At 45.6% G+C, this 24,227-nt stretch overlaps 2 protein-coding genes across 2 annotated transcripts in view; one reads left to right on the top strand and one right to left on the bottom strand.

Annotated features, from left to right (window-relative positions):
* Positions 1-6,426: 6,426 nt before the first annotated feature.
* On the bottom strand, positions 6,427-16,546 carry LOC310712631 (NTPase KAP family P-loop domain-containing protein 1-like). Its single transcript, XM_083515896.1, has 4 exons — positions 16,246-16,546; positions 14,855-14,937; positions 12,375-12,533; positions 6,427-10,616 (listed from the first exon to the last, which is right to left on the bottom strand). The coding sequence occupies exons 2-4, from the start codon at positions 14,895-14,897 to the stop codon at positions 9,115-9,117; spliced, it is 1,704 nt and encodes a 567-aa protein (XP_083372022.1). The 5' UTR covers positions 14,898-14,937; positions 16,246-16,546; the 3' UTR covers positions 6,427-9,114.
* A 4,696-nt stretch (positions 16,547-21,242) lies between these two features.
* EHD2 (EH domain containing 2) overlaps positions 21,243-24,227 on the top strand; it is a 51,133-nt gene continuing 48,148 nt past the window's right edge. Inside the window, exon 1 of the mRNA XM_083515901.1 lies at positions 21,243-23,149. Within this exon, the coding sequence (XP_083372027.1) occupies positions 22,752-23,149 (398 nt within the window). The 5' untranslated portion in view covers positions 21,243-22,751. The remainder of the gene's footprint in view (positions 23,150-24,227) is intronic.

Here is a 24,227-nt window from a genome sequence, read left to right as displayed (position 1 = left end):
AGAGCTCGTCGCCCACTCAATAAGAACACATTTTACAAATGCTTACTGTTACAAGTTGTGGTGTATGGGAATGCAAGTTTCCATAATGTATTTTTGGAACTACATTATATTTTTGGAAATACATGAAAATGAAGGTGAAAAGAAGATTGCTACTAACTGGCACTGTGCACAGAGAAACAATTGCCCTGGCATTTAAGAACTGCACTCCTTGTAGCCTGTTCAGAGCCAATGTGGTGTAGTGGTTAAGAGCGGTAGTCTCGTAATCTGGGGAACCGGGTTCGCGTCTCCGCTCCTCCACATGCAGCTGCTGGGTGACCTTGGGCCAGTCACACTTCTCTCTCAGCCCCACTCACCTCACAGAGTGTTTGTTGTGGGGGAGGAAGGGAAAGGAGAATGTGAGCCGCTTTGAGACTCCTGAAGGGGAGTGAAAGGCGGGATATCAAATCCAAACTCTTCTTCTTCTCTTCTTCAGAGCTGGTGTTTACCTTTAAATCTCTACCTCACCGGAGTACTTATAAGAATGTCTTCTCCCAACTAACTGTCCACATCCCGTGATGGTCTTGGGAGGCCTTCCTCCAGGTCTCTTCTCCAACGAAGGAAAGGTGGCTACAGTGGCGTAGGAAGGGGCGGTGCGGGTCGCCCTGGGTGTCATCGCTGACGGGGGTGGGGTGAGAAAACGGCGATGGGCTATGTGAGTCTGTGGCATTTTTAACTGTCAGGTTAATTCAGAGAAGCAATCAGCCCAAAATGAATGCCTAACAGCAACAAATTGTATTGCTGGAATCAATCAAGAGCAAAGGTATAGCTGGCGGGGGGACACTGGGTGCCACACCACGGGGGGGGGCATCACTTACAGCGGGCACTGGCGGAGGAAGCGGACTGCCCCCGGCACCACTATTCCAGTAGGGTGCCATCGTGGCAGCCCCCCCGGACATGCGCTGTGCCCCCCCCTGCGCACCAGGCACCACACCCCCACAGGCGGCGTGTCATACACCCAGAACACACGCCACACCCCTGTGGATTGTGTAGAATGTGTCCTTTTCTTTAAAATGCATCTCTGGGTTATTTGTGGGGCCTGCCTGGTGTTTTTGCCTGAGTAGTGTTATGGACTGAAGTTCTCACCCTGGGCCAGCAGGGGGATACTGTAGATAGTTTTCACTCAGGTCCACATATGCAAATAAGGGATCGAAAGTGACGTTCAGTGATTAGATAGTTACAGAAAATGGTTACTGTTGCGTTGTAGTGGAGCTCTATATAAGCAGGCTGGCCGAACCCTTCAGTTCAGTTCTATTCTGGCCTATGAATAAACAAGAGCTGTTTGAAGAATCGCTGTCATCTGATATGTTCACCCACAACTTAACAAGTAGAATGTGTCCTTTTCTTTAAAACGCATCTCTCCTGCAACCCATCTGGTGCAAACACCTTGCTCTGCTTTCCTTTGGACCCCATCAGTGAGACTGAGAGGGGAGTCTTGTTGTCTGGGCAGCCCAGGACCAGAGGCTAGTGGCGTGGGGCGCCAGGGTGCCAAGTTCTGGAGGGCGCCAGGGAAGAGACGGAGGCTGGACGCGGCACCTCCCAGCATCAGCTTGCCGCCCTCGCCCGCCTCCACCATGCGGTGACGAAGCAGCACTGCGCCCAGAGCCTCCGTCTGCCGTGGCCACCGCAGCACGAAGCGGCCAGCTGAACCGGAAGGCGCCTCGTCCAGCCTCTGCCTCTTCCCCGCCGGAGGAGCCGCCTCCTCCAGCCCCGCCGGCAGCACTGTCCTCTTTTAAAAACTCTGGGAAATGGGATGGGGGCTCGTCAGAGGGAGCTTTGCACCACGGCCCTGCCCAGGACCTCCATCTACACTGCCCAGACTTGTGCCCCAGGGAGGTCACTTCATTGCTGCTAGCGCAGGAGTTTGACTTCACCCAGTGGTGAAGAAATTTGTGGTATCAAATTTCAGGGGCACCCTATGTGATGCCAAAATTATGTAGGCTTAAGAAGGCTGATCACCGAAGAATTGATGCTTTTGAATTATGGTGCTGGAGGAGACTCTTGAGAGTCCCATGGACTGCAAGAAGATCACACCTCTCCATTCTGAAGGAAATCAGCCCTGAGTGCTCACTGGAAGCACAGATCCTGAAGCTGAGGCTCCAATACTTTGGCCACCTCATGAGAAGACTCCCTGGAAAAGACCCTGATGTTGGAAAAGATGGAGGGCACAAGGAGAAGGGGACGACAGAGGACGAGATGGTTGGACAGTGTTCTCGAAGCTACCAGCATGAGTTGGACCAAACTGCTGGAGGCAGTGGAAGACAGGAGTACCTGGCGTGCTCTGGTACATGGGGTCACGAAGAGTCGGACATGACTAAATGACTAAACAACAACAAGCCCCACCTTTCTCCTTTCATTCTACATCATAGTTGCAGTGCCCCTTGCAGAGACTCCAAGGCTCCACGCCCGGTGTGACAAAACAGGTCACACAGCCCCAAACCTGCCTCTGCTTCACCCACAGAGGCACACTCCATTGTCTCTCAAGACTGACGGATGCCAACAACACAAATTCAGAAACATGCTATTGCACAGCATTTGAGAATGCGATCTTGGCAGCCAGGGATTGTATTGGTACGCCTGCTCTGGCATAATCCTTCGGGGACAGGAGTAGGCTTTTATCAGGAAATCTTACATCTGAAAGGTTGGCACCTACCTAACCAATTCCGCCTTGCTTCTAAGGAAAAGCCCTGCCTTCTTTTGCAAGGTGTAAATACTGTTAGTGAGCCAAACAGCTGGTGCTTCACTGGGGCTATTTCAAGAAGCTCAGTGGGTGTGTAATAGGCAGGAAGATGCAAAGTAGGCAATTATTGTTTTGAAGTGTCCTGCCCGCAGACTGTCTCGCCAGAGTGGTGCATGCTCTAGTTATCTCCCGCTTGGACTACTGCAATTAAAAGTTCAAAATTTTCTAATAATCCCAGAAGGCAGAAGGAAATGGAAGCATTTGTGGCTGCTATATTTGGCTTACGTAACCAGTGCTTTCATATAGAGCCGTGGTTCCCAACGTGGGGCACACACCCCACAGCGGAGCAATTTGCTTTGGGGGGGGCGATTCGAGAATGAGTTATTAACAGTTAATGGCCTTTTAGGCTTCCTAAATTATATACGGGGGTGGGGTGGGAATCAGGATTTTAGAGATGCTTAGGTGGGGCACAGCCAAATAATAATAATAATAATAATAATAATAATAATAATAATAATAATAATAATAATATATTTATACCCTGCTCATCCAGCTGGGTTTCCCCAGCCACTCTGGGCAGCTTCCAACAGAATATTAAAATACAATAGTCTGTTAAACATTAAAAGCTTCCCTGAACAGGGCTGTCTTCAGATGTCTTCTAAAAGTCTGGTAGTTTTTCTCTTTGACATCTGGTGGGAGGGCGTTCCACAGGGAAGGCGCCACTACCGAGAAGGCCCTCTGCCTGGTTTCCTGTAACTTGGCTTCTTGCAGCGAGGGAACCATGAGAAGGTCCTTAGCACTGGACTTCAGTGTCCGGGCAGAACGATGGGGGCGGAGATGCTCCTTCAGATATACTGGACTGAGGCCATTTTGGGCTTTAAAGGTCAGCACCAACACTTTGAATTGTGCTCGGAATCGTACTGGGAGCCAATGTAGGTCTTTTAGGAATGGTGTTATGTGGTCTCAGCAGCTGCTCCCAGTCAATAATCTAGCTGCTGCATTCTGGATTAGTTGCAGTTTCTGGGTCATCTTCAAAGGTAGCCCCACATAGAGCGCCGTTTAGGGCTTTAAAGGTCAGCACCAACACTTAGAATTGTGCTCAGAAATGAATCATGCCAGGCAGCAAAACATTAGGTAGTCTTCGTATCCTTTCTGGCTGTGCTGTTTTACGATTTTATTCGGCTGATCGTTGTGTAACATTCCTGCAGCCCTTCCCAGAAGGAAGTTCTGATATGTATATTTATTGGATGAAGGCAGCTGATAAAACAGCAGGAATACAAAGGAACAGGCAATTGACTCCAAGTAGATGGGAGTTTTTCCTATGGCAATTTTCCTCCAGGCGTATGAGTGGGCGTTTCTCGTGAAATCTTACATATGAAAAGCTGCAACTACATAAACAATCCTTACCAGTTTGGAAGGACATTATTTTGGGTGGCAACACATACATGCTGTCAGTGAGGCTAATATTCCTAACAAAGACACCAGTCTTAACCTCTCTGCACCACGTAAACAGTAAACAACACATTTTGCATTCTCATGTGCTTCGTTCACTTTCAGATTCACCCACGTCCTCCTTCAGGTGTCATCCTCTTCTTCAGCCTGGGAACACACTGAAGCTGGGATCGACGGTATGTACAGAAAGATTTCAATAAGATCACAAGATGTAGGTCACAACATTGTGATGGAAGATTGGGAAAAATTATGAAAAACTGATTTAAAATTTACAGATTGTTTCCTATTGAAGGAGAATTACATGAAGATGATGTACAGATGGTACACAACACCAGTGCAGTTAGGGAAAATGTACAAAACTAGTTCAAATATATGCTGGAAGTGTAAGGAAAAGGAAGGGACATTTTATCATATGTGGTGGGATTGTAATGTTATTTTAAAAAATTGGGAAATGATATACAATGAATTGAAGAAAATGTTCCATTTAACATTTGTTAAAAAACCCGAGGCATTTTTGTTGGGGATTGTAGGGAAAGACCTGCCAAAAAAGCTGAAAAACATCTTCATGTATGTGACAACGGTCACGAGAGTTCTGGTAGCACAAGGATGGAAGACGGAAGAAATCCCAACTAAAGAATCATGGCAAGAAAAATTGACGGACTATGCAGAACTGGCAAAACTGACATATAAGCTACGGGACAAGGATAAATGTGACTTTAAGGATGAATGGGAACCCTTTACAAAGTATCTGAAAACGCAACAAAGCGAACTGGACTCCTTGGCAGGTTTTGAATAAACATTCACAAACTTTTTTATTGATAATAATCAACTAAATGGTTTGAGGATCTGTACAACTTTGTAACATGCAGAAAACAGCATTCTCAGAGAAACCAAAGACTGGAACGGAGGGAAGTTGGGGGGGGGGGAAATGGGGGGTTAAACAAGGTTGATATGTTTTGGGATAATATGTCTTGTTTTAATTTTGAATTAAAAAAATTTAAAAAAGAAAAAGATTTCAATATGATATGCAGCAAGATCACCCCTCAGGCAGGAGTTCAGTTACAAGGGCTCTGTGTAGACACGAAAAGGTGCCCTCTCAAATTCTTGAAACCACACGCAGAGGTGGATCTACTGTAGAACTAATGAAGCTTCAGGGCCTTCAGTCCTGGAGGGGCCCCAGTAGCAAATTTAGTCCACATTAGTTAAAACGCTGGGGTCTAGTATGACTCAAATTGATTAATTTCAAAACGACCTTGACAGATTAGAGAACTGGGCCAAAACAAACAAGATGAATTTTAACAGGGAGAAATGTAAAGTATTGCACTTGGGCAAAAAAAATGAGAGGCACAAATACAAGATGGGTGACACCTGGCTTGAGAGCAGTACATGTGAAAAGGATCTAGGAGTCTTGGTTGACCACAAACTTGACATGAGCCAACAGTGTGACGCGGCAGCTAAAAAAGCCAATGCAATTCTGGGCTGCATCAATAGGAATATAGCATCTACATCAAGGGAAGTAATAGTGCCACTGTATTCTGCTCTGGTCAGACCTCACCTGGAGTACTGTGTCCAGTTCTGGGCACCACAATTCAAGAAGGACACTGACAAACTGGAACGTGTCCAGAGGAGGGCAACCAAAATGGTCAAAGGCCTGGAAACGATGCCTTATGAGGAACGGCTAAGGGAGCTGGGCATGTTTAGCCTGGAGAAGAGGAGGTTAAGGGGTGATATGATAGCCATGTTCAAATATATAAAAGGATGTCACATAGAGGAGGGAGAAAGGTTGTTTTCTGCTGCTCCAGAGAAGCGGACACGGAGCAATGGATCCAAACTACAAGAAAGAAGATTCCACCTAAACATTAGGAAGAACTTCCTGACAGTAAGAGCTGTTTGACAGTGGAATTTGCTGCCAAGGAGTGTGGTGGAGTCTCCTACTTTGGAGGTCTTTAAGCAGAGGCTTGACAACCATATGTCAGGAGTGCTCTGATGGTGTTTCCTGCTTGGCAGGGGGTTGGACTCGATGGCCCTTGTGGTCTCTTCCAACTCTATGATTCTATCTATGATTCTATGAATTTTTTGTTGTATATATTTCAAAAATCCCAAAGTTTGAGATGTTGTAAAGGTGGAGTGTTGCAGTGAGTTGGCTATGTAATTCTTTCCCCCTTTTAACAAATTTCCTATATTTTATATCCCTCCCCTCAATGTATGGATTTCCCGTGTGGCTTACAGTGGAAGAAACATGGAGGAGAAGTACTCCATTATTATTATTACTATTATTTATTAAATGTGTATACCGTTGTATATATCAAGATCACAGGGCAGTACACAACATAAAAATACAAAATGAAACACAAAATACCGTATGTAACCAAACAAAAACAAACCAATAACACCCACACCCACAAACAAACATGTTACTCAGCCAAAGATCTGGTAATAGAGAAATATTTTTGCTGGCGCTTAAAGATATGTAAGGAAGGCGCCAAGCGAGCCTCCCTGGGGAGATCATTGTACAAATGGGGAGCCACCGCAGTAAAGGCCCCGTTCTGGCATTGCTGCCCTCTGGAGGCCTTGCAGAGGAAGAAGGGCTTGAGATGATTGAGGTGGTCCTTGAGATATTTCGGTTGAGTGATAGAAAACATCACCAAAATTCCAGTTTTAATTTTAGGAACCCCCCCCCCTTCCTGGGAGGAAAGCTTTGTCTGCCGCCTGGCCTGGCCTGCGCTCTCCAAGCCAGCCTCCTGCTCTCAGATGAAGTGAAGGTTAGTGGCAGTGGGTTTTTCTACGTCAAAATATGCTGGGATGCCCCTCCCTCAGAAGACCCACCTCAGAGCCCAAAGAGGCTATATTTCGGCTTTTTTTGAGGGAGGGGGTCTCCTCGGGAGCCAGAGTCAGCCTCTGTCAGGCTCCATTCACAGGGCTTCCACCTCCATCACACGGGTGGTGGGCTGCCTCTTCCTCCTGGGAGAAATATGTGACCCACGTGTGTGAAGGCAAAGGTGGAGGCAGCCCTGCAATGGAGCCTGTCAGAGCCTGTTGATGCTCAGAATAGCATCCACAGACCTATTCCAATACACATAAATTTTTATTTATACCCCACCCTTCCTGTTTCAGAAAACCGGGCTCAGGGCGGCTAACAACAAATTTAAAACACTTAATTGATGCAAAAACAAACAAACAAAAAGCACAAAATACAGTATAAAACGTGAATAACAAAAAATTCAGAATTCAAAAATGAATTTAAGGGGGAAATCCATCCAATAAACATTAGATGGCCACCAGGTCTAGCTGGCTAAATTTGTCCTATTTGGGCCAGCGAGGAGACCAGGGGAGAATTAGCTGTGGGACCCCAGAGCGGGTAATCTTCATAAAAAGGGGAGGGGGAGAGAAGGAAGGGAAATAAAAGATCAGGCTGAATTCAAATTAAAGGCCAGGCGGAATAGCTCTGTCTTACAGGCCCTGTGGAAGGAGGTTAAATCCTGCAGGGCCCTGGTCTCATGGGACAGAGCATTCCACCAGGTCGGAGCCATCACTGAGAAGGCCCTGGCCCTGGTGGAGGATAATCTGACTTCCTTAGGGCCCAAGACCTCTAAACTATGATTATTCATGGACCTTAAGGTCCTCTGGGGGGCATACCAGGAGAGGCGGTCCATTGGTCTTGATTCCATTCTCAGGGTCTGATACACAGTCTTTACACATCAGTATTAATTAAACACCTCAAACCCATTACAGTACACCCTTCTAATACACACTGAGACTGTCTCAGAGCACATCCCAGTTATAACGTACGAGTTCTAATAAATCAGGCTTCCTCAACCTTGGCCTCTAGATGTTTTGAGACTCCAATTCCCATCATCCCTGACCACTGGTCCTGCTAGCTAGGGATCATGGGAGTTGTAGGCCAAAAACAATGGGAGGGCCAAGGTTGAGGAAGCCTGTAATAAATGCTAATATCTACTAAACCCAAACATTTAGTACCATACATCCTTTACCTTACGCTATGTGACATTTCTATTTAAATGTAGGTTGTTTAATTTCTGTTTAATTTGTTTCACGGAATTTATATACCCCTTGATTGTAGTAAAACCTCTAAGCTGTTTATAAGTAATGTTAAAACGATCAATTAGCAACGTTCAAAAGCCATTCAAATTAACAGGAAAAGAACAGAAAAGACATCAGAATCTATGTGCCTGGATGGGCTTACCTCAACAAAAATGTTTTAAGCAAGTGCCAACCTGCCATAAGTAGCACTAGTTTGTAGCCAAAAGAAAGCATGTCAAAGTATGGTTTGCCTAGATGCAAACTGCTGCTGTTACTATACCTTAATGAAGACGGTGGCGGCGGCGATTTAATTTATATCCCACCTTCCTCTCAAAGGAGCCCAGGCCAACAAACACATAAGGGATAAAACCTCTGAACACAACCAGTGTGGTGTGGTGGTTAGAGGGCTGGACTATGCTTCCATTTTGAGTGCTACGCTTCCGATTTGAGTGCCACACTTCTGTTTTGAGTGTTACGCCGAGGTTTGTCTGTTTTTGCTATTTATTTTGCATTTTTGTTTTGCGGCTTTTTTGTTTTGTTTTTGTGACTGTGTTCAGCTACTGATTGATTGATTGATTGTGTGACTGCAGTACATTGTTTATTGCTTTCATTTTACGGATCAGTGGTCTCATCAGATAGTAACATTCATGTTAAGTTGCTGTTTTAGGGATTGTTTTTAAAAGTCTGGAACCAATTAATCCATTTTGCATTCCTTTCTATGGGAAAGTGCACCTTGGTTTTGGAATGCTTTGGTTTTGGAACAGACTTCTGGAACGGATTAAGTTTGAGAACCAAGGTATTGATAATGTATTGATAATGAATCCTAAGAATCACTGTCTGGTTAATGCAAATAAAATCTTTTGGGTGGTCATACATTTCTCCACAAATCTCCACTGGTACTTTTTTCAAAGACTGGTGACTATTTCTGCCAGCTCTTCTTGTCGTTCCTCACTTTTCCGTATGTTCCTCCGACCTCGGAGCAACTCAAATGGCCTTTTCAAAGAGTAATCCAAATTGAGCAGAAGGTTTGCAAAAACACTGACCTTCTCTGCTGTGAAACTCCTCTCCTTGTTGACCAAGAAGCTCATGAAAAGATCAGGATCTCCATCAAGTTCCAGGAGGCTTTGTATATTATCTTTCGCAGCATACTCAGCCAATTCTGACTTGTGGTCGTTGTAAATTTGCAGTAACGTTTTCTCGGCTTGCGTCCCTTGTTGGTGTCTTCTGCCATTGCCCTGCCTCACATTTGGGTTTGCTGCCTGGCTTTCCTCAAGTTTTCTTTGCTGTCGATTATCTTCCTCACACTGCAAAATCCAGCTCAGGCGGCAAGGCCAACAGTTGGCAAGAACAACCCAGTCTATCGCCACTTTTATTTTTTCTCTATGTTCGGCTTCAGTCTCCGGTGTCACCTTGGTCATGGAACAGATGGTCAGGACTGTGCTCAGCACCCTTTTCAGTTGGGCAGAATCCGCTGGGATGTACCTGTGATTCTTCAACTGATCACGGATAAATATAATTTCCTTATTGTTGACTTCTTCATCCTTAGGGGTCATCTGCGGCAGGGAGAAGGGCAAGGACACAATTCGGTTTAAGTACAAGTAGCCATTCGTGTTTTTATTTTTTTGGATACATTCCACAAGGATGCTTGTATCGGCAGCCAAGATGGAGATAAATGGGGCATCCTTGTCGGAAAGAAGTATATTGATGGCGTCCAGAACACCTACCACTTTGTCCTGAGTGCACTTGTCCAAATTGGTGATCTTCAGAACCACCCGAATCTCTCGCTTCTCTATCCATCCCAGGAACTGGAGGAACTTTGTGATTGTTTTCACCTCTTCCTTCACAACGTGCATGAAGCCCAGCTGGGCACTGAGAGCCTTTTTGTCCATTTCTGTCAGAAGTTCCTTTTTCAGTGTGAAGTAGAAGTTTTTACAAGCAAGTATTAAAGGAGAAATCAACGTAAGACTCCCTGCTATAGCCACGAATCCGAAGATCTCCTGGAACGCATCTTTCATTAGATTGCTGCATGCCGCTAAAAGAATAAGCAAACCTGATACAATGGGAATGACCAGCCCCCTCCTTCCTTTAAAAAACCATTTCCTTTTCTCACCTTTCTCCATAGCTTTGCAACCAAAGGCCCTAAAAAGGCTAAAATGAAACTTATTCTTTCCTTCAATTTCATCAAGCAGCGTAGTAACAAGGCCAGCCCAGATACGGTCACATCCTACAAACTCCCAGGCATCAAAATCGATGAAGATGTACTGGATAGAATCGACTTCTTGCGTGCTGTGACTTTTGATCTCTTTGGAACCGGAAACCGGGTAACAAAAAATCATGCTCAAAGCCAGCCAAAGTTGAGAACACATTCCTCCATTTCTCCATCCGCACTTCCTGTTACTTTCCCCCTCTGTAACATAAAGGAAGAAGAACAACATTTGTACCAGCGCAACATTTGCTGCAGGTCAGAGGGCCGGGAGGGCCTTTTTGTGGTCATCCCTTAGGAACATATCAAGCTGCCTTATAGTGAATCAGATCATTGGCCTATGTAGCTCAGTATTGTCTACACTGACTGGCAGCAGCTCTCCAGCATTTCAGGCAGGGGACATTCCTAGCCCTACCTGGAGATACCAGGGATTAAACCAATATTGACAATATTCAAATTTAGGAACCGAATGGACTTTATCTCCTGACCATCCATTGGACTTTAATTTCTCTTGATATGTTCTTTTTGCATGATGTGTTGGTCTATGGAATTACACTTTGTGAGATATTATAGGTTGAATTGTGTTTGAAATAGGAGTTACATAGTCAAAAACAGCCTGTTACGTTGTGTGTGTTGTTACCAGGATTGTATTTAGGTCACCTAAGGTTTAGTAGTGTCTTGCATGTGCTTAATAATAATACAGTGATACCTCAGGTTACATACGCTTCAGGTTACACACTCCGCTAACCCAGAAATAGTGCTTCAGGTTAAGAACTTTGCTTCAGGATGTGAACAGAAATCATGCTCCGGCAGTGTGGCGGCAGCAGGAGGCCCCATTAGCTAAAGTGGTGCTTCAGGTTAAGAACAGTTTCAGGTTAAGTACAGACCTCTGGAACGAATTAAGTACTTAACCTGAGGTACCACTGTAGTGTGCTGGTCAGGGGCAGCAAAATGGGAGGGTGCCCCTGCTGAAGCCTCACTTACTAGGATCACCTGATTGCAGTTTCTGGGTTCCAGTGGGATCTTGTGAGAGGTCTCTCGGGAACCCAGAGACCACTGCTATTTCTTGCTTCTCCGACAGGAGCACCATGCCTTGGAATTCTTCCACCCAAGGTGGCTGCCTCCTTCTGCTGGCTAACAAGCTGGTTTGGGACGGGAGCACATGATATTTCATCTACACTGTTTTATTTTGTCTATATTTAGATTGCGTACGTGTGTGGCCCATAAGCGTAATGCTGGTGGTCAGCAAAAGAGGTTTAAAGACTGTCTCAAGGCAAATCTACAAAAATGTAGTATAAACACTGACAACAGGGAAACACTGGCCTGCGAGCGCTTCAGTTGGAGAACAGCCTTTAGCAAAGGTGTCATGGGCTTTGAAGACACTTGAACTCAGGACGCAAGGGAGAAACGTGCTAAGAGGAAGGAACAGCTTGGCAAATCCACACCGTGATCAACTCCCGCCTGGAAACCAATGTCCCCATTGTGGAAGGACGTGTGGATCCAGAACTGGCTTCCACAGTCACTTACGGACTCCTTGTTAAAACCATGTTTATGGAAGTCAATCTTCCTCGGCTACGAGGGATTGAAGAAGAAGAAGAAGAAGAAGAAGAAGAAGAAGAAGACAGGTGACTATGCCACTTTTAGAAATTATTTTTGCTTCTGCGTACTAAATATTGCATTTACCTGGCACCAAACATTTGGCTTCCTGGGTGCCAAATCGTCAAAAAGAGGAAAGGGCCTGTGTTTTGCCAATTCACAGGAGATTCTTAATGTCTGGGTCATTGGGTCAAAAGAGTCTTGTATTGCAGAGGTTTGGACTAGATGACTCCTGTGGTATTTCCAACTCTACAGTTCTATGAGTCTATGATTTTATGGCTCCACGCTCCTTACATCCTGCCTCCTCCCTCTCTGGGCTTTTTTCATGTGGCTTTGATGGTTGTCATGGGAACTGGTGGTACTTACTTTCCATTTCAATTTCAATTTTATCTAAGAGTCGTCTTTTGTTTCGCCCCCACGGCGCGTAGAATCCCACCGTCACTGGTACCGTAACATGTCTTAGAGTATTTGCCAGGGCTTCACAGTAAATGTCTTCATTGATTCCATCTGTAGAATTGTCTTTTCCTAGAAGAAATAAAGCAAAGAAGTTACTAATTTTTAACCTATGTCCCCACCCTATGTGGAAGGACGAGTGGATCCAGAATTGGCCTCCACAGGCATTTACAGACTCACTTTTAAAACTGTGTTTATGAAAGACATTCTTACGCAGCTACAAGTGATCGCCAAAGAATAAGAGTGATTTGGTATGTTTTTCATTCAGAAAACATCTCATTGTCAAAGGCAAGAGGCTAAATCAGGGGTCAGCAAACTTTTTCAGCAGGGGGCCGGTCCACTGTCCTTCAGACCTTGTGGGGGGGGGACTATATTTTGGGAACAAAATGAATGAATTCCTATGCCCCACAAATAACCCAGAAGTGCATTTTAAATAAAAGCACACATTCTACTCATGTAAAAACACACTAATTCCTGGACCGCCTGCGGGCCGGATTTAGAAAGTGATTGGGCTGGATCCGGCCCACGGGCCTTAGTTTGCCTACCCATGGGCTAAGTCAGGGGTCTGCAACCCGCGGCTCCGGAGCCGCATGTGGCTCTTTTACACCTTTGCCGCGGCTCCGGGGCGGATACTAGCGAGGGGAGGAGGCGCATTGTGCGCCCCGACACTCCCCACTTTGGCGGGCGCTGTACTGGCTGTGACGTCGCATGGGGGCGGTGCGTGCATTAGTCATGCACCGTCCTGGCGTCACCTTCCCGCCCTCCCGCTACATTGTAAGGGGCATGTACGCTGGTCACTGCATTGAAAGGGGGCATGTACGCTGGTCACTGTTTTGAAGGGGAGTGAAGAACACACACACACAAAAAGGTAACTTGTTAATTTAACGTTTATTTCTATGAGGAGGAGTAATTCTGAGGGGTCAAACAAAGAAATAATAAAAAAGTGACAAAAAAGTTATTTTTATAATGACGAGTTTTGCGGCTCCCAGTTTTTTTTTTCTTCGGAAACGGGTCCAAGTGGCTCTTCTTCTCTTAAGTCCTCTAACACTAGGGACACCTCACCTCAGGTAGATGAATAGAATCACTTTGAAGAGCTGCAAGGGCAAGTTGGATTTCCGTTTTTGTCCATTAAGGCGCTGGGCCAACACTGACAACACCAACATCAAGGCATGCCTGGATGACAGGGGCAGGGGCTTGGCCTTTTAGCAACCTCAAATAGCCCCCGCTCAACTCTGCCCCCTCTGCACCCATGAGACATGCAATGCCGTGGATTGTGGGTAAACTCATGCCAGGAACTATTCCTGAAATCTGGGCAATAGATGTTGGTCATAACATAGGCATGGAAGCATGGGAACGATTGTGGAATATGGATATGAAATTTACAGCGTGTTACGGTTTAAGAGAAAATTCTATGAAAATGATATATTGTTGGTATCTAACACCGAGGAAACTGGCAAAAATGTATCAATCTAAATCAAACAAGTGTTGGAAATGTAAAGAGAAAGAAGGTGGTGGTCTTGTAGTAAGGTTAAAGCTTAATGGGAAATGATATATAATGAATTGAAAAGGATGTTCAAAAGAAGTTTTGTAAAAAAGAAGAAGAAGCTTTTCTTTTGGGAATTGTAGGGACAGAACTACCTAAATTGTATAGAAATTTATTTATGCGTGCTACTACAGCAGCAAGAACGCTACTGAAAGAAGCAGAAGTCCCAGCAAAGGAAGAATGGATACAAAAAATTATGGAATATGCAGAAATGGCGAAACTTACTGGAAGAATAAGAAATCAAAATAACAAACGTTTTATAAAAGAATGGGAACAGTTGATTGAATATTTACAAATAAATTGCAAACAGATAAAAACATTGGCAGGATTATTGTAATAACCTGCAGTTTCATGAGAGTATATATTTAAAGTAGATAATTAAATGAGCAAATTGAATGAATTTGGATATGCAGACGATATTAAAAAATAAATTTAAGGAACCGCAGAAAGAGAGGGAAGGAAGTCAAACTTTGAAATGTTCAATTGATTGTAAAACTAATAATAATAATAATAATAATAATAATAATAATAATAAATTTATGTATTTCTACCCTGCCCATCTGGCTGGGTTTCCCCAGCCACTCTGGGCAGCTTCCAGCAAAATATGACAATACAATAATTCATCATATATTAAAAGCTTCCCTAAACAGCTGCCAAAAGTCAGATAGTTGAATAATAATAATTTATTATTAATTAAATGTATAAACATGAAAAAGTATAAATAAAACCTTTATTTTAAAAAAGGAACTATTCCTGAAATGGCCACAAAGGCCCACTTCTTCCAGAGCCCCATGACCCCAGCACCTGAGCAGAAAAAGCACAGAAAATTGATTTAGTAATAACAGCACACCTGGATGGTCTTCCAGCAGTGATTGACGCTCCTTGTCACTCATTTTTGTGCCCAAAAGCCTCACCTTCAGCAGCTGCTCAACTCTGTCAAGTAAATAAATTGAATAAATAGACCTCCCTCGTGGGTTGGCCTCCAGTTTGTCTGGAAGGTTGCTTTGAAGAAAGGGTAGACAGTGGTGGTCTTCACACATACCCCCTTCCTCAAATTGGGCTGCCTACAGGTACCAGCACTCCCCACTCCCCTCACAGGCTCCTTTCTGAGTTGGCAGTGGCAGAGTGTGGTGAGCAAATGGTTGCAAATCCCTAGACAGGAGGGAACAATGGGAAGAAGAGAAAATGGAGACGATTCATAGCCTCCCTGCTCCATGTGGGGTTGCCTTCAAGGGTGCTTTCGGGACGTGGACATACTATCACAGGGCCATTCAGCTTCCACAAAGGAGTCGTTGGCAACGGGTTTTTAAAAAAATATAAAACAAGGAGGATCTGCAGGTTGGTATTCAGAAAAGGCAGAAAATCAGCAGGGTTATTCATGGAGAGGAGAGGAGATAGAATCGTAGACTTGGAAGGAAGGGAATGCCCCTTGTCCAAACCCTCTGCAATGCAGGAATCTCACCTAAAGCATCCATGACAGACACCCAAGCTCTGCCTAAAAGCCTGCAATGAAGGAACTTGCTGAACTTCTTATAGCCAGACAGTCTTATAGTTAGACAGCTGTTAAGGCACAGGAAGGAAAGTAGTCTTGGCATATCCCACTGGGCACTGAGAGAATCCATCTCTCCAAGCACTTTCTCTTCCCCTCTCTGTTGTGCTGTCTCCTGCACATTCCCACAAATATATGCTGAGTAAAACCCAAACATCGCTTAAGAACTGGAACAACCAACAGGTGCAAAGTAAATACAGTGGTGCCTCGGGTTAAGAACTTACGGTAATTCATTCTGGAGGTCTGTTCTTAACCTGGAACTGATCTTAACCTGAGGTTCCACTTTAGCTAATGGGGCCTCCCGCTGCTGCCGCGCCACCGGAGCACGATTTCTGTTCTCATCCTGAAGCAAAGTTCTTAACCCGAGGTACTGTTTCTGGGTTAGCAGAGTCTGTAACCTGAAGCGTCTGTAACCTGAACAATCTCCCATCCAACCTACACAATCTTCCATCACACAAAGTGAAAATCATGTTGCTTTGAAGTGTGGTTTGAGGTGGGAGGTGTTCCTAAACAATTTGTGTTGCAACCCTAAGAAGAAAATCCTAGTGAACTCTGCAGGACTTCTTAATAAACATGCTTAGGTTTGTGCTCTAGTCCCTAAGCTGGAGCATCTATGTAGGTACATAAATCATCTCCAGATAAGAATGTTGACCTGCCTTCTTCTTTTATTCCCTTAAAAAATCACTACTTACCTGGTAAAAAGTCAGCATAAGCATGGACTGAACCTGTCTGGAGCCTTCCAGTGAAAGATATATCTAAGCAGAGCAGCTGCAACACTAGATACCAAATTTTGGCTCAGGTGGTTGCAGAATATATACGATATGGGGTGTGGCTAATCATGATACAATGTGAGCAATGGCTTTGCATCATAATGTCAGGAAGTTCGGATTACTTTCACCAAGGAGAGACACCAACAGGTCTTGGAGTAAGCAGTTTCCCTATAAAAGCATCTCAGATTAAGGGACCCATTTTGAAGATAATGCAGAAACAGTACTTAACCCCAGTTAAACTTTCACATATGCATAAACATACTAGGTCGGGGGGGGGGCAAAGGCAGCTATAGGCACAAAAATTACTCATCAGCATATCACAAAGTCTCCAGAGGTTGCATTATCTAATCTGCATTTAAATGAGAATCAGGACTTGATGGATAAACCACAAATGTCATTTCTCTCAGTGGCAACACGTGTGGTTATAATCACATTCTAGAAGGACTTAAACGGTGTGAACTTGAATACCTGGCAAGAGGAACAAAGCACAAAGATACTTTTGCAAGAGAATGGCAGAGCTTTATTTCATTTACAAATTCTCCAGAAAACCAAAGACCAGCTTGCTGCTCACCCCATGTTTTACAGACACATATGGTTATAAGTAGGACGTGGGTAGTGCTGTGGGGTAAACCACAGAGCCTAGGGCTTGCCAATCAGAAGGTCGTCGGTTCAAATCCCCGCTGACAGGGTGAGCTCCCGTTGCTCGGTCCCTGCTCCTGCCAACCTAGCAGTTCGAAAGCACATCAAAGTGCAAGTAGATAAATAGGTACCACTTCAGCGGGAAGGTAAACGGCATTTCCGTGTGCTGCTCTGGTTCGCCAGAAGCGGCTTAGTCATGCTGGCCACATGACCCGGAAGGTCTCTGCCGGCTCCCTCAGCCAATAAAGCGAGATGAGCGCTGCAACCCCAGAGTCAGTCACGACTGGACCTAATGGTCAGGGGTCCCTTTACCTTTACCTTATGGTTATAAGTTGTGGTGTATGTATGGGAATGCATGTTTTCATAATGCATTTTTGGAAATGCATTAATTTTTTTAAAAAATACCTGAAAATGAAAAGATTGCTGCTAACTGGCAGAATGCACAGAGAAGCAATTGCCCCATTGTTTAAGAACTGCGCAGTACCTCTGGTGGGGGACACATTGTGCTCCTGGGGTAGTTTGTCCACTCTTGGTCTCCACCCTGCCCTCAGTTTTGCCCTCGGTTCTCATGTTTGACTCCTAAAAGCTGTCAGCATTTGACAGTGGCCACACCCTGGGAACCCTCTCATGTGGGAAGCCATTGGCGACATAGGAACTTCTCCTGCCGGTGAAGACAGGCTCTGGCAGATTGAATGGGATGTGAGCAACAGTGGGTCCAAACGTCAAGGAGAAGAAATGGAGTAAACTTTTCACAAATCCGGCCTGGAGTCCCTGAGACAGTAGGATGGCACCTTGTAAACCTCCTTATGGCAACTCCTGCAGCCAAGCTGGTGCCAAACATCAGACCTTCAGAAAGAATTAGAGAATACAGTATTGAAATGCTGGTATAAGAAATAGAAGGTATTGTGCAGCAAAGGGGGAGAAATTCAAACACCATAGACAATGGGATGGGAAGTCAGGAAAAGACAAATTTATGTATTGAACTATACTAAACTTTTGAAAATTTAATAAAATGGAACAGCTTGGTGTGTAAAACAGTTTTACACAAATTTCGGCTCTTGTCCTGCGAATGGATTCCTGGGCTGAGCACATCCTCAAACACACCTTCTTCTCTCATTCTTTTCTAAGGCCTCACCTCACACTCCTCTCTATACAGGAAGCATCACCGCTCAAGGGCACACCCAGGCAAAATCTCTGCAGGGCCGGGCAGTGAAGGGGTTCCCTGGTGGAATGGGAAGGGAGGTGGCCTTAGGACCATCCCAAGTGTTATGTACTGAAGGTCTCACCCTGGGCCAGCAGGGGGATACTGTAGATCAGAGGTGTCAAACTCAAATTCATCGGGGGCCGCATCAGCAGTTTGGTCACCCTCAAAGGGCCGGTTGTATCTGTAGGACTATGTGTCCACTCTTTATTATCATAAATTATTGTCACTGCATTCAATTATTACTGTTTTTTTTGTAATAACTAGCTCTGAAAGCAGAAACATAGTCAGAATAATGGCAAGTAGATATTCAAATGCGCTCAATATAAAAACAAGTGGAGGTTTCCTGAATGCATGTAAAGTGGAGGTTTCCTGTGTAGAACGCCGACGCCACTAGAGGGCAGACATTCTCTGTCTTGTAGGCTGCCACGCATGCGCTGAAGAGGCAGCTTTCTTGTGTCAAAAAAAGCGAGAATAAAAGGTGAAGGCCGGCGGCGGCTACATGGGCCACATGACGAGGTCTGGCGGGCCGGATTCGGCCCGCGGGCCTTGTGTTTGACACCCGTGTTGTAGATAGTTTTCACTCAGGTCCACATATGCAAATAAGGGATTGAAAGTGACGTTCAGTCATTGGATAATTACAGAAAGTTGTTACAGTTGCATTGTAGTGGAGCTCTATATAAGCAGGCTGGCTGAACCCTTCAGTTCAGTTCAGTTCTGGCCTGTGAATAAACAAGAGCTGTTTGAAGAATCGCTGTGTCGTCTGATATGTTCACCCACAACTTAACACCAAGGACCAGCTAGATATCTCTGGAGGGCTGCCTTCAGCCTCTGGGTGTGAGATCCCTCTGCTCTGTGCCATGGTAAAGGCCACACACCTCTGTCTTCCAATGCCTGTGTCACTCCAGCACACCTAGAATAGACCTCGGGAGCTAAGTCTACTGGAAATGTTCACTTACTGCCAGGAATTCATCAGAAGCCATATTCTCCACTAAATTAGAAAAGGGTAAATACACCAAAGCTCTGTATGCGCTGAGGATCAGAGAACCTCAGTTCAAACAGTTGCACATTCCATGGCTGTGCAACCACCTTTGCTAGCCTAGAACGCACGACCACCATGCCCAGGTTCTAGGAGGTTCAGTGTGGCAGAGTGGTTAGAGTGCTAGACTCGGACCCGGGAGACCAGGGTTCAAATCCCCACGAGGCTCACTGGGTCTGACACACTCTCAGCCTAACCTGCCTCACAGGGTTGTTGTGAGGAGAAAGAGGGGAGAAGGACCTTGAGCTTCTTGGAGAAAAGGTGGGATAGGAATGTCATAAACAGATCAATGAACTACCAGTTGTAGAAAGTTTACCCTAACAGCCACACCATATTTCTTCTACAGGATTTTGAAATTGGTGTTCACCTCTGCTTGCTTGTACAGCTAAATTTAGCTGTGAGTGTGATGAAGGCCACTCACCAGCCCCACTGAAGAGGCTCCTCATGAGGCCAGAGGAACATTGCCCGGCTGTGGGGTGTTGAGGCCGCTCCCTGCAAGGCCCTTTCCACCTGGCCTAGGGGGCAGGGCCCACACTCACCAGCACCACAAAGGTCTCCTCATGAGGCTGGAGGAACATGGCCCAGCTGTGAGTGTGGGCATCAAGCATCCATACTGGACCTTCTGTTATGATGAACTATCTCACTGCTTTCCTGTGAGTAAAGCAGGAAGAGATACAGTGCTTACGTTTATTCTGAATTTTGTTCTGACCTTCTGCCAGTTTTCAACTACCTTTTATTGTTAGTAAAGTTTCCCAGTTTGACCATTGAAGGATGATGTTGTTTAGTTGTGTCCGACTCTTCGTGACCCCATGGACCAGAGCACGCCAGGCACTCCTGTCTTCCACTGCCTCCCGCGGTTTGGTCCAACTCATGCTGGTAGCTTCCAGAACACTGTCCAACCATCTCGTCCTCTGTCGTCCCCTTCTCCTTGTGCCCTCCATCTTTCCCCACATCAGGATCTTTTCCAGGGAGTCTTCTCTTCTCATGAGGTGGCCAAAGTATTGGAGCCTCAGCTTCAGGATCTGTCCTTCCAGTGAGCACTCAGGGCTGATTTCCCTAAAAATGGATAGGTTTGATCTTCTTGCAGTCCATGGGACTCTCAAGAGTCTCCTCCAGCGCCATCATTCAAAAGCATCAATTCTTCGGCAATCAGCCTTCTTTATAGTCCAGCTCTCATTCCATGCATCACTACTGGGAAAACCATGGCTTTAACTATACGGACCTTTGTTGGCAAGGTGATGTCTCTGCTTTTTAAGATGCTGTCTAGGTTTGTGATTGCTTTTCTCCCAAGATGCAGGCATCTTTTAATTTCGTAACTGCTGTCACCATCTGCAGTGATCATGGAGCCCCAGAAAGTAAAATCTCTCACTGCCTCCACTTCTTCCCCTTCTATTTGCCAGGTGGGGATTCATCCAGCTCCCGCCTTTCGCATGATGAATTCTGCATATAAGTTAAATAAGCAGGGAGACAATATACAGCCTTGTCGTACTCCTTTCCCAATTTTGAACTAATCAGTTGTTCATTGAAGGGTGATGTGTGTGATGGCAAACATCAGGTTTTTAGAATCCTCACTGCCTAGAAGATGCTTGAAATTCATGCCGCTGGAAGTGAGGATCAGAGCTATTCTAAGACCATTATGCTCTTCTGAGGTCTGAGAGACAGAAGCATAGAGTGTGGACTGCTTTACACGCTGAGTAACTTACAAAGGGATCTGCCAGGAAAACAAGCCAGCTGCTTTAATAAGGCAGTTGCAATGAGAAAGAGTGGGTATTGTCTAACCTCCACATCAGCCTTGGGCAAGCAAATCAAGATGAATGCTCTGTAAGCATGTGGTCTCCCCACAGGAGCTCACAGTCTGTCAGGATCCTATCCTGGGACATCCCTCAATGGACCTGAGAGTCAGCTCAGTCTGTAGAGCATGAGGCTCTTAATCTCAGGGTCGTGGGTTTGAGCCCCATGTTGGGTGATCCCTGCATTGCAGGGGGTTGGACTAGATGACCCTCATGGTCCCTTCAAACTCTGCTAGCCTGTGATATATCCCAGAGGTAGGCAAACTAAGGCCTGGGGGCCAGATCTGGCCCAATCGCCTTCTAAGTCCAGCCTGCAGACGGTCCGGGAATCGGTATGTTTTTACATGAGCAGAATGTGTCCTTTTATTTAAAATGCATCTCTGGGTTATTTGTGGGGCATAGGAATTTGTTCATATTTTTTTTTCAAAATATAGTCCGCCGCCCCCCACAAGGTCTGAGGCACTGTGGACCAGCTTCCTGCTGAAAAAGTTTGCTGACCCCTGATATACAGTGGTACCTCGGGTTACAGACGCTTCGGGTTACATACGCTTCAGGTTACAGACTCCGCTAACCCAGAAATAGTACTTCGGGTTAAGAACTTTGGTTCAGGATGAGAACAGAAATCGTGCTTTGGTGGCGCGGCAGCAGCAGGAGGCCCCATTAGCTAAAGTGGTGCTTCAGATTAAGAACAGCTTTTCAGGTTAAGTACGGACCTCTGGAACGAATTAAACACTTAACCCGAGGTACCACTGTATCCCATCTTGTTCCTCCACCTTTCTTTTGGTCTCGCCCTTCCTTCCTTCCTATACCACACGGTGGCATCAGAGGCCGTCATTTGCCAAGCCTGCATTCTTGCAACTTTGGAGAGGAGCTGGGAATGTGTGTATCTCTTTTTTTCTTTTTGCGCATTACTTGTTCTCAAGTTCTTGGACATCCCAGGCGTCACCCTCCCTTCCGGAATAATTTATGCTAATGTATTCTGCACCCTGTTTCTTGGCAGCTGCTCGTCCCGACAGCCAGCGCCTTCCTCCAAGCGGGAGTCCCCTTCAGAAGCTTCTCAGGACCCCAGAAGTGGGGAAGGAAAACCAACATTTATTTGAAAAAAACCAACCCCTCCCAAACAACCAAAAGGGATTTTCCATCTGAAACTGGCATTCGTGTCTCCCTTACTCCTCCCTTGCCTGCACCGCTGTGTGCTGGCTTACAGCCTCTCTCCACCGCATTTAGGAGAAGAAAGTGACGTCTTCTCTTCGAAAGGCAGAAGAAGAAACACAGCGATTCACACATAGGAGTATTTATTTCTGATCCGGAGTCCTTATATCCAGCGGCAAGGTGCATGCGGTGCTTTTACACCTAAAGCTCGGGTGATCAGCAAGTTTACAGCTGGAAGAATATCCCCCAGAAGATCTCTTGACTGAGGTCCTTTTGCTTGGGATCTCCTCAAAGTTCTGGACCAGCCCACCAAAGTCTGATATAGTAGAACTACAGACGCCACCCCTAGAATCTCGGTTTCATCTCAGCTCCCTGGAAGATTAGAGACCCATTAGCTCACTGGATTCCAACAGCCTTTTGGTCAGATTTGGGGCCCTTGGCTACTTCTGCCAGTCCTGATCTCATTCTTGAAAGGTCTGCAGGCTGTCTATCAAGACTTCGACCTCCAACCAAAGTCCCCTCCTCTTCCACCGCACCTCCAGCTTCTTCGATTTACAGTCCACTTCCAAAGGACCGGGCTCCGCGCCATTCTCACCGGCCTGCCAAGATGTTCAGCTGGATGAAGAAGAACGAGAAGAAGAACCCCGAAGTGATCCGTACGGTCACAGAGGGCCTGAAGGACCTCTACAAGAGGAAGCTGCTGCCCGTGGAAGAGTACTACCGCTTCCACGACTTCCATTCCCCGTCCCTGGAAGATGCCGACTTTGACAATAAGCCCATGGTCCTGGTGGTGGGACAGTACTCTACCGGCAAGACCACCTTCATCAAATACCTGCTGGAGCAGGACATCCCCGGGAGCCGCATTGGGCCCGAGCCCACCACAGACTCTTTCATTGCCGTCATGCATGGCGAAACGGAGGGCATCATTCCAGGCAATGCTCTCATCGTGGACCCCAAAAAGCCCTTCCGGAAACTTAACCCTTTTGGGAACACCTTTCTCAACCGGTAAGTGCCCCAGAACTGCCACCTCACCATATTTTCTGGCATTTGAGTGCATTCTTTGTTAAGGCTAAGCTCAGAGAGGTGTGTTTGTGTTGTATGGCTGTGTGGTGTAGTGGTTAAGAGTGGTAGTCTTGTAATCTGGGGAACCGGGTTCGCTTCCCTGCTCCTCCACATTCAGCTGCTGGGTGACCTTGGGCTAGTCACACTTCTTGGAAGTCTCTCAGCCCCACTCACCTCACAGAGTGTTTGTTGTGGGGGAGGAAGGGAAAGGCGAATGTTAGCCGCTTTGAGACTCCTTCAGGTAGTGATAAAGCAGGATATCAAATCCAAACTCCTTCTTCCTCTTCACCCCTTTCAGTCTCAGGACCCAACTTTATTAACTTGAACATGCAACATGACACTGGATTACATTATTATTATTTACCATATATGACCATTTTCCCTCTCGGTGTTGATCTGATGCAACACCTCTCTCTTATTTACATTTATACGCCCCACTTTTTCTCCAGCGAGCTCAAGATGGCATACGTGGTTCAAGTGGGGGTGGAAATAAGAAACAGAAAAGCTGAATTTGATTGTCTTAAATTCAGTTCTCCACATTCCCCCAGCAATTTGCTGGTTTTAATTCTAAAAGTATCACCTAGAAGGTTTGTCAGCGTTTTAGTGCAAATTTCTCCTAATGTACGTAATTTCCCCCTTAAAATGATGCATTTTTGTAAAGTTCGTTCGTGTGCATTTTTATGTACCCTTTCATGTGCACTGTTTTGCTGGAGAAGCAAATCACAGATTTCAAGGGATAACTGTGCTTCAGCTAGCTTATCGGTTCAAAAAATGCTTCTCTTGTTGAAATGCAAACAAAAGTTTGATTTCTACCCAGCCCTAGAAGAGGCTGCCTTCTCTTGCATCAGCTTATACCTGCCTTTCTCCTTCTCTTTAAAAAATGCAGGATGACAAAAAGAAAATGTTGAGTGTACCACATAGTGTGCAACTCAACCTCAGATCAGCACATGGCCCACTTGCAATTCCCCCATGGGCAACCAGTGGCCTAGAGCAGTGTTTCCCAGATTTGGGTCTCCATGTG

This window comes from Podarcis liolepis, assembly GCF_965112155.1.
Source record: "Podarcis liolepis genome assembly, chromosome: 7".
Lineage (NCBI taxonomy): Eukaryota > Metazoa > Chordata > Lepidosauria > Squamata > Lacertidae > Podarcis > Podarcis liolepis.
This window is presented reverse-complemented; position numbering and strand designations above follow the sequence as displayed.

Excerpts from the sequence above, each read along its gene's own strand:
- LOC310712631 (XM_083515896.1), bottom strand. The coding sequence starts at position 14,897 with ATGAGTGACAAGGAGCGTCAATCACTGCTGGAAGACCATCCAG. Across the intron at positions 12,534-14,854 it reads ACTGCTGGAAGACCATCCAG|GAAAAGACAATTCTACAGAT; the intron begins GTGTGCTGTTAT and ends TATTTCTTCTAG. Across the intron at positions 10,617-12,374 it reads AATTGAAATTGAAATGGAAA|AGGGGGAAAGTAACAGGAAG; the intron begins GTAAGTACCACC and ends TTTATGTTACAG.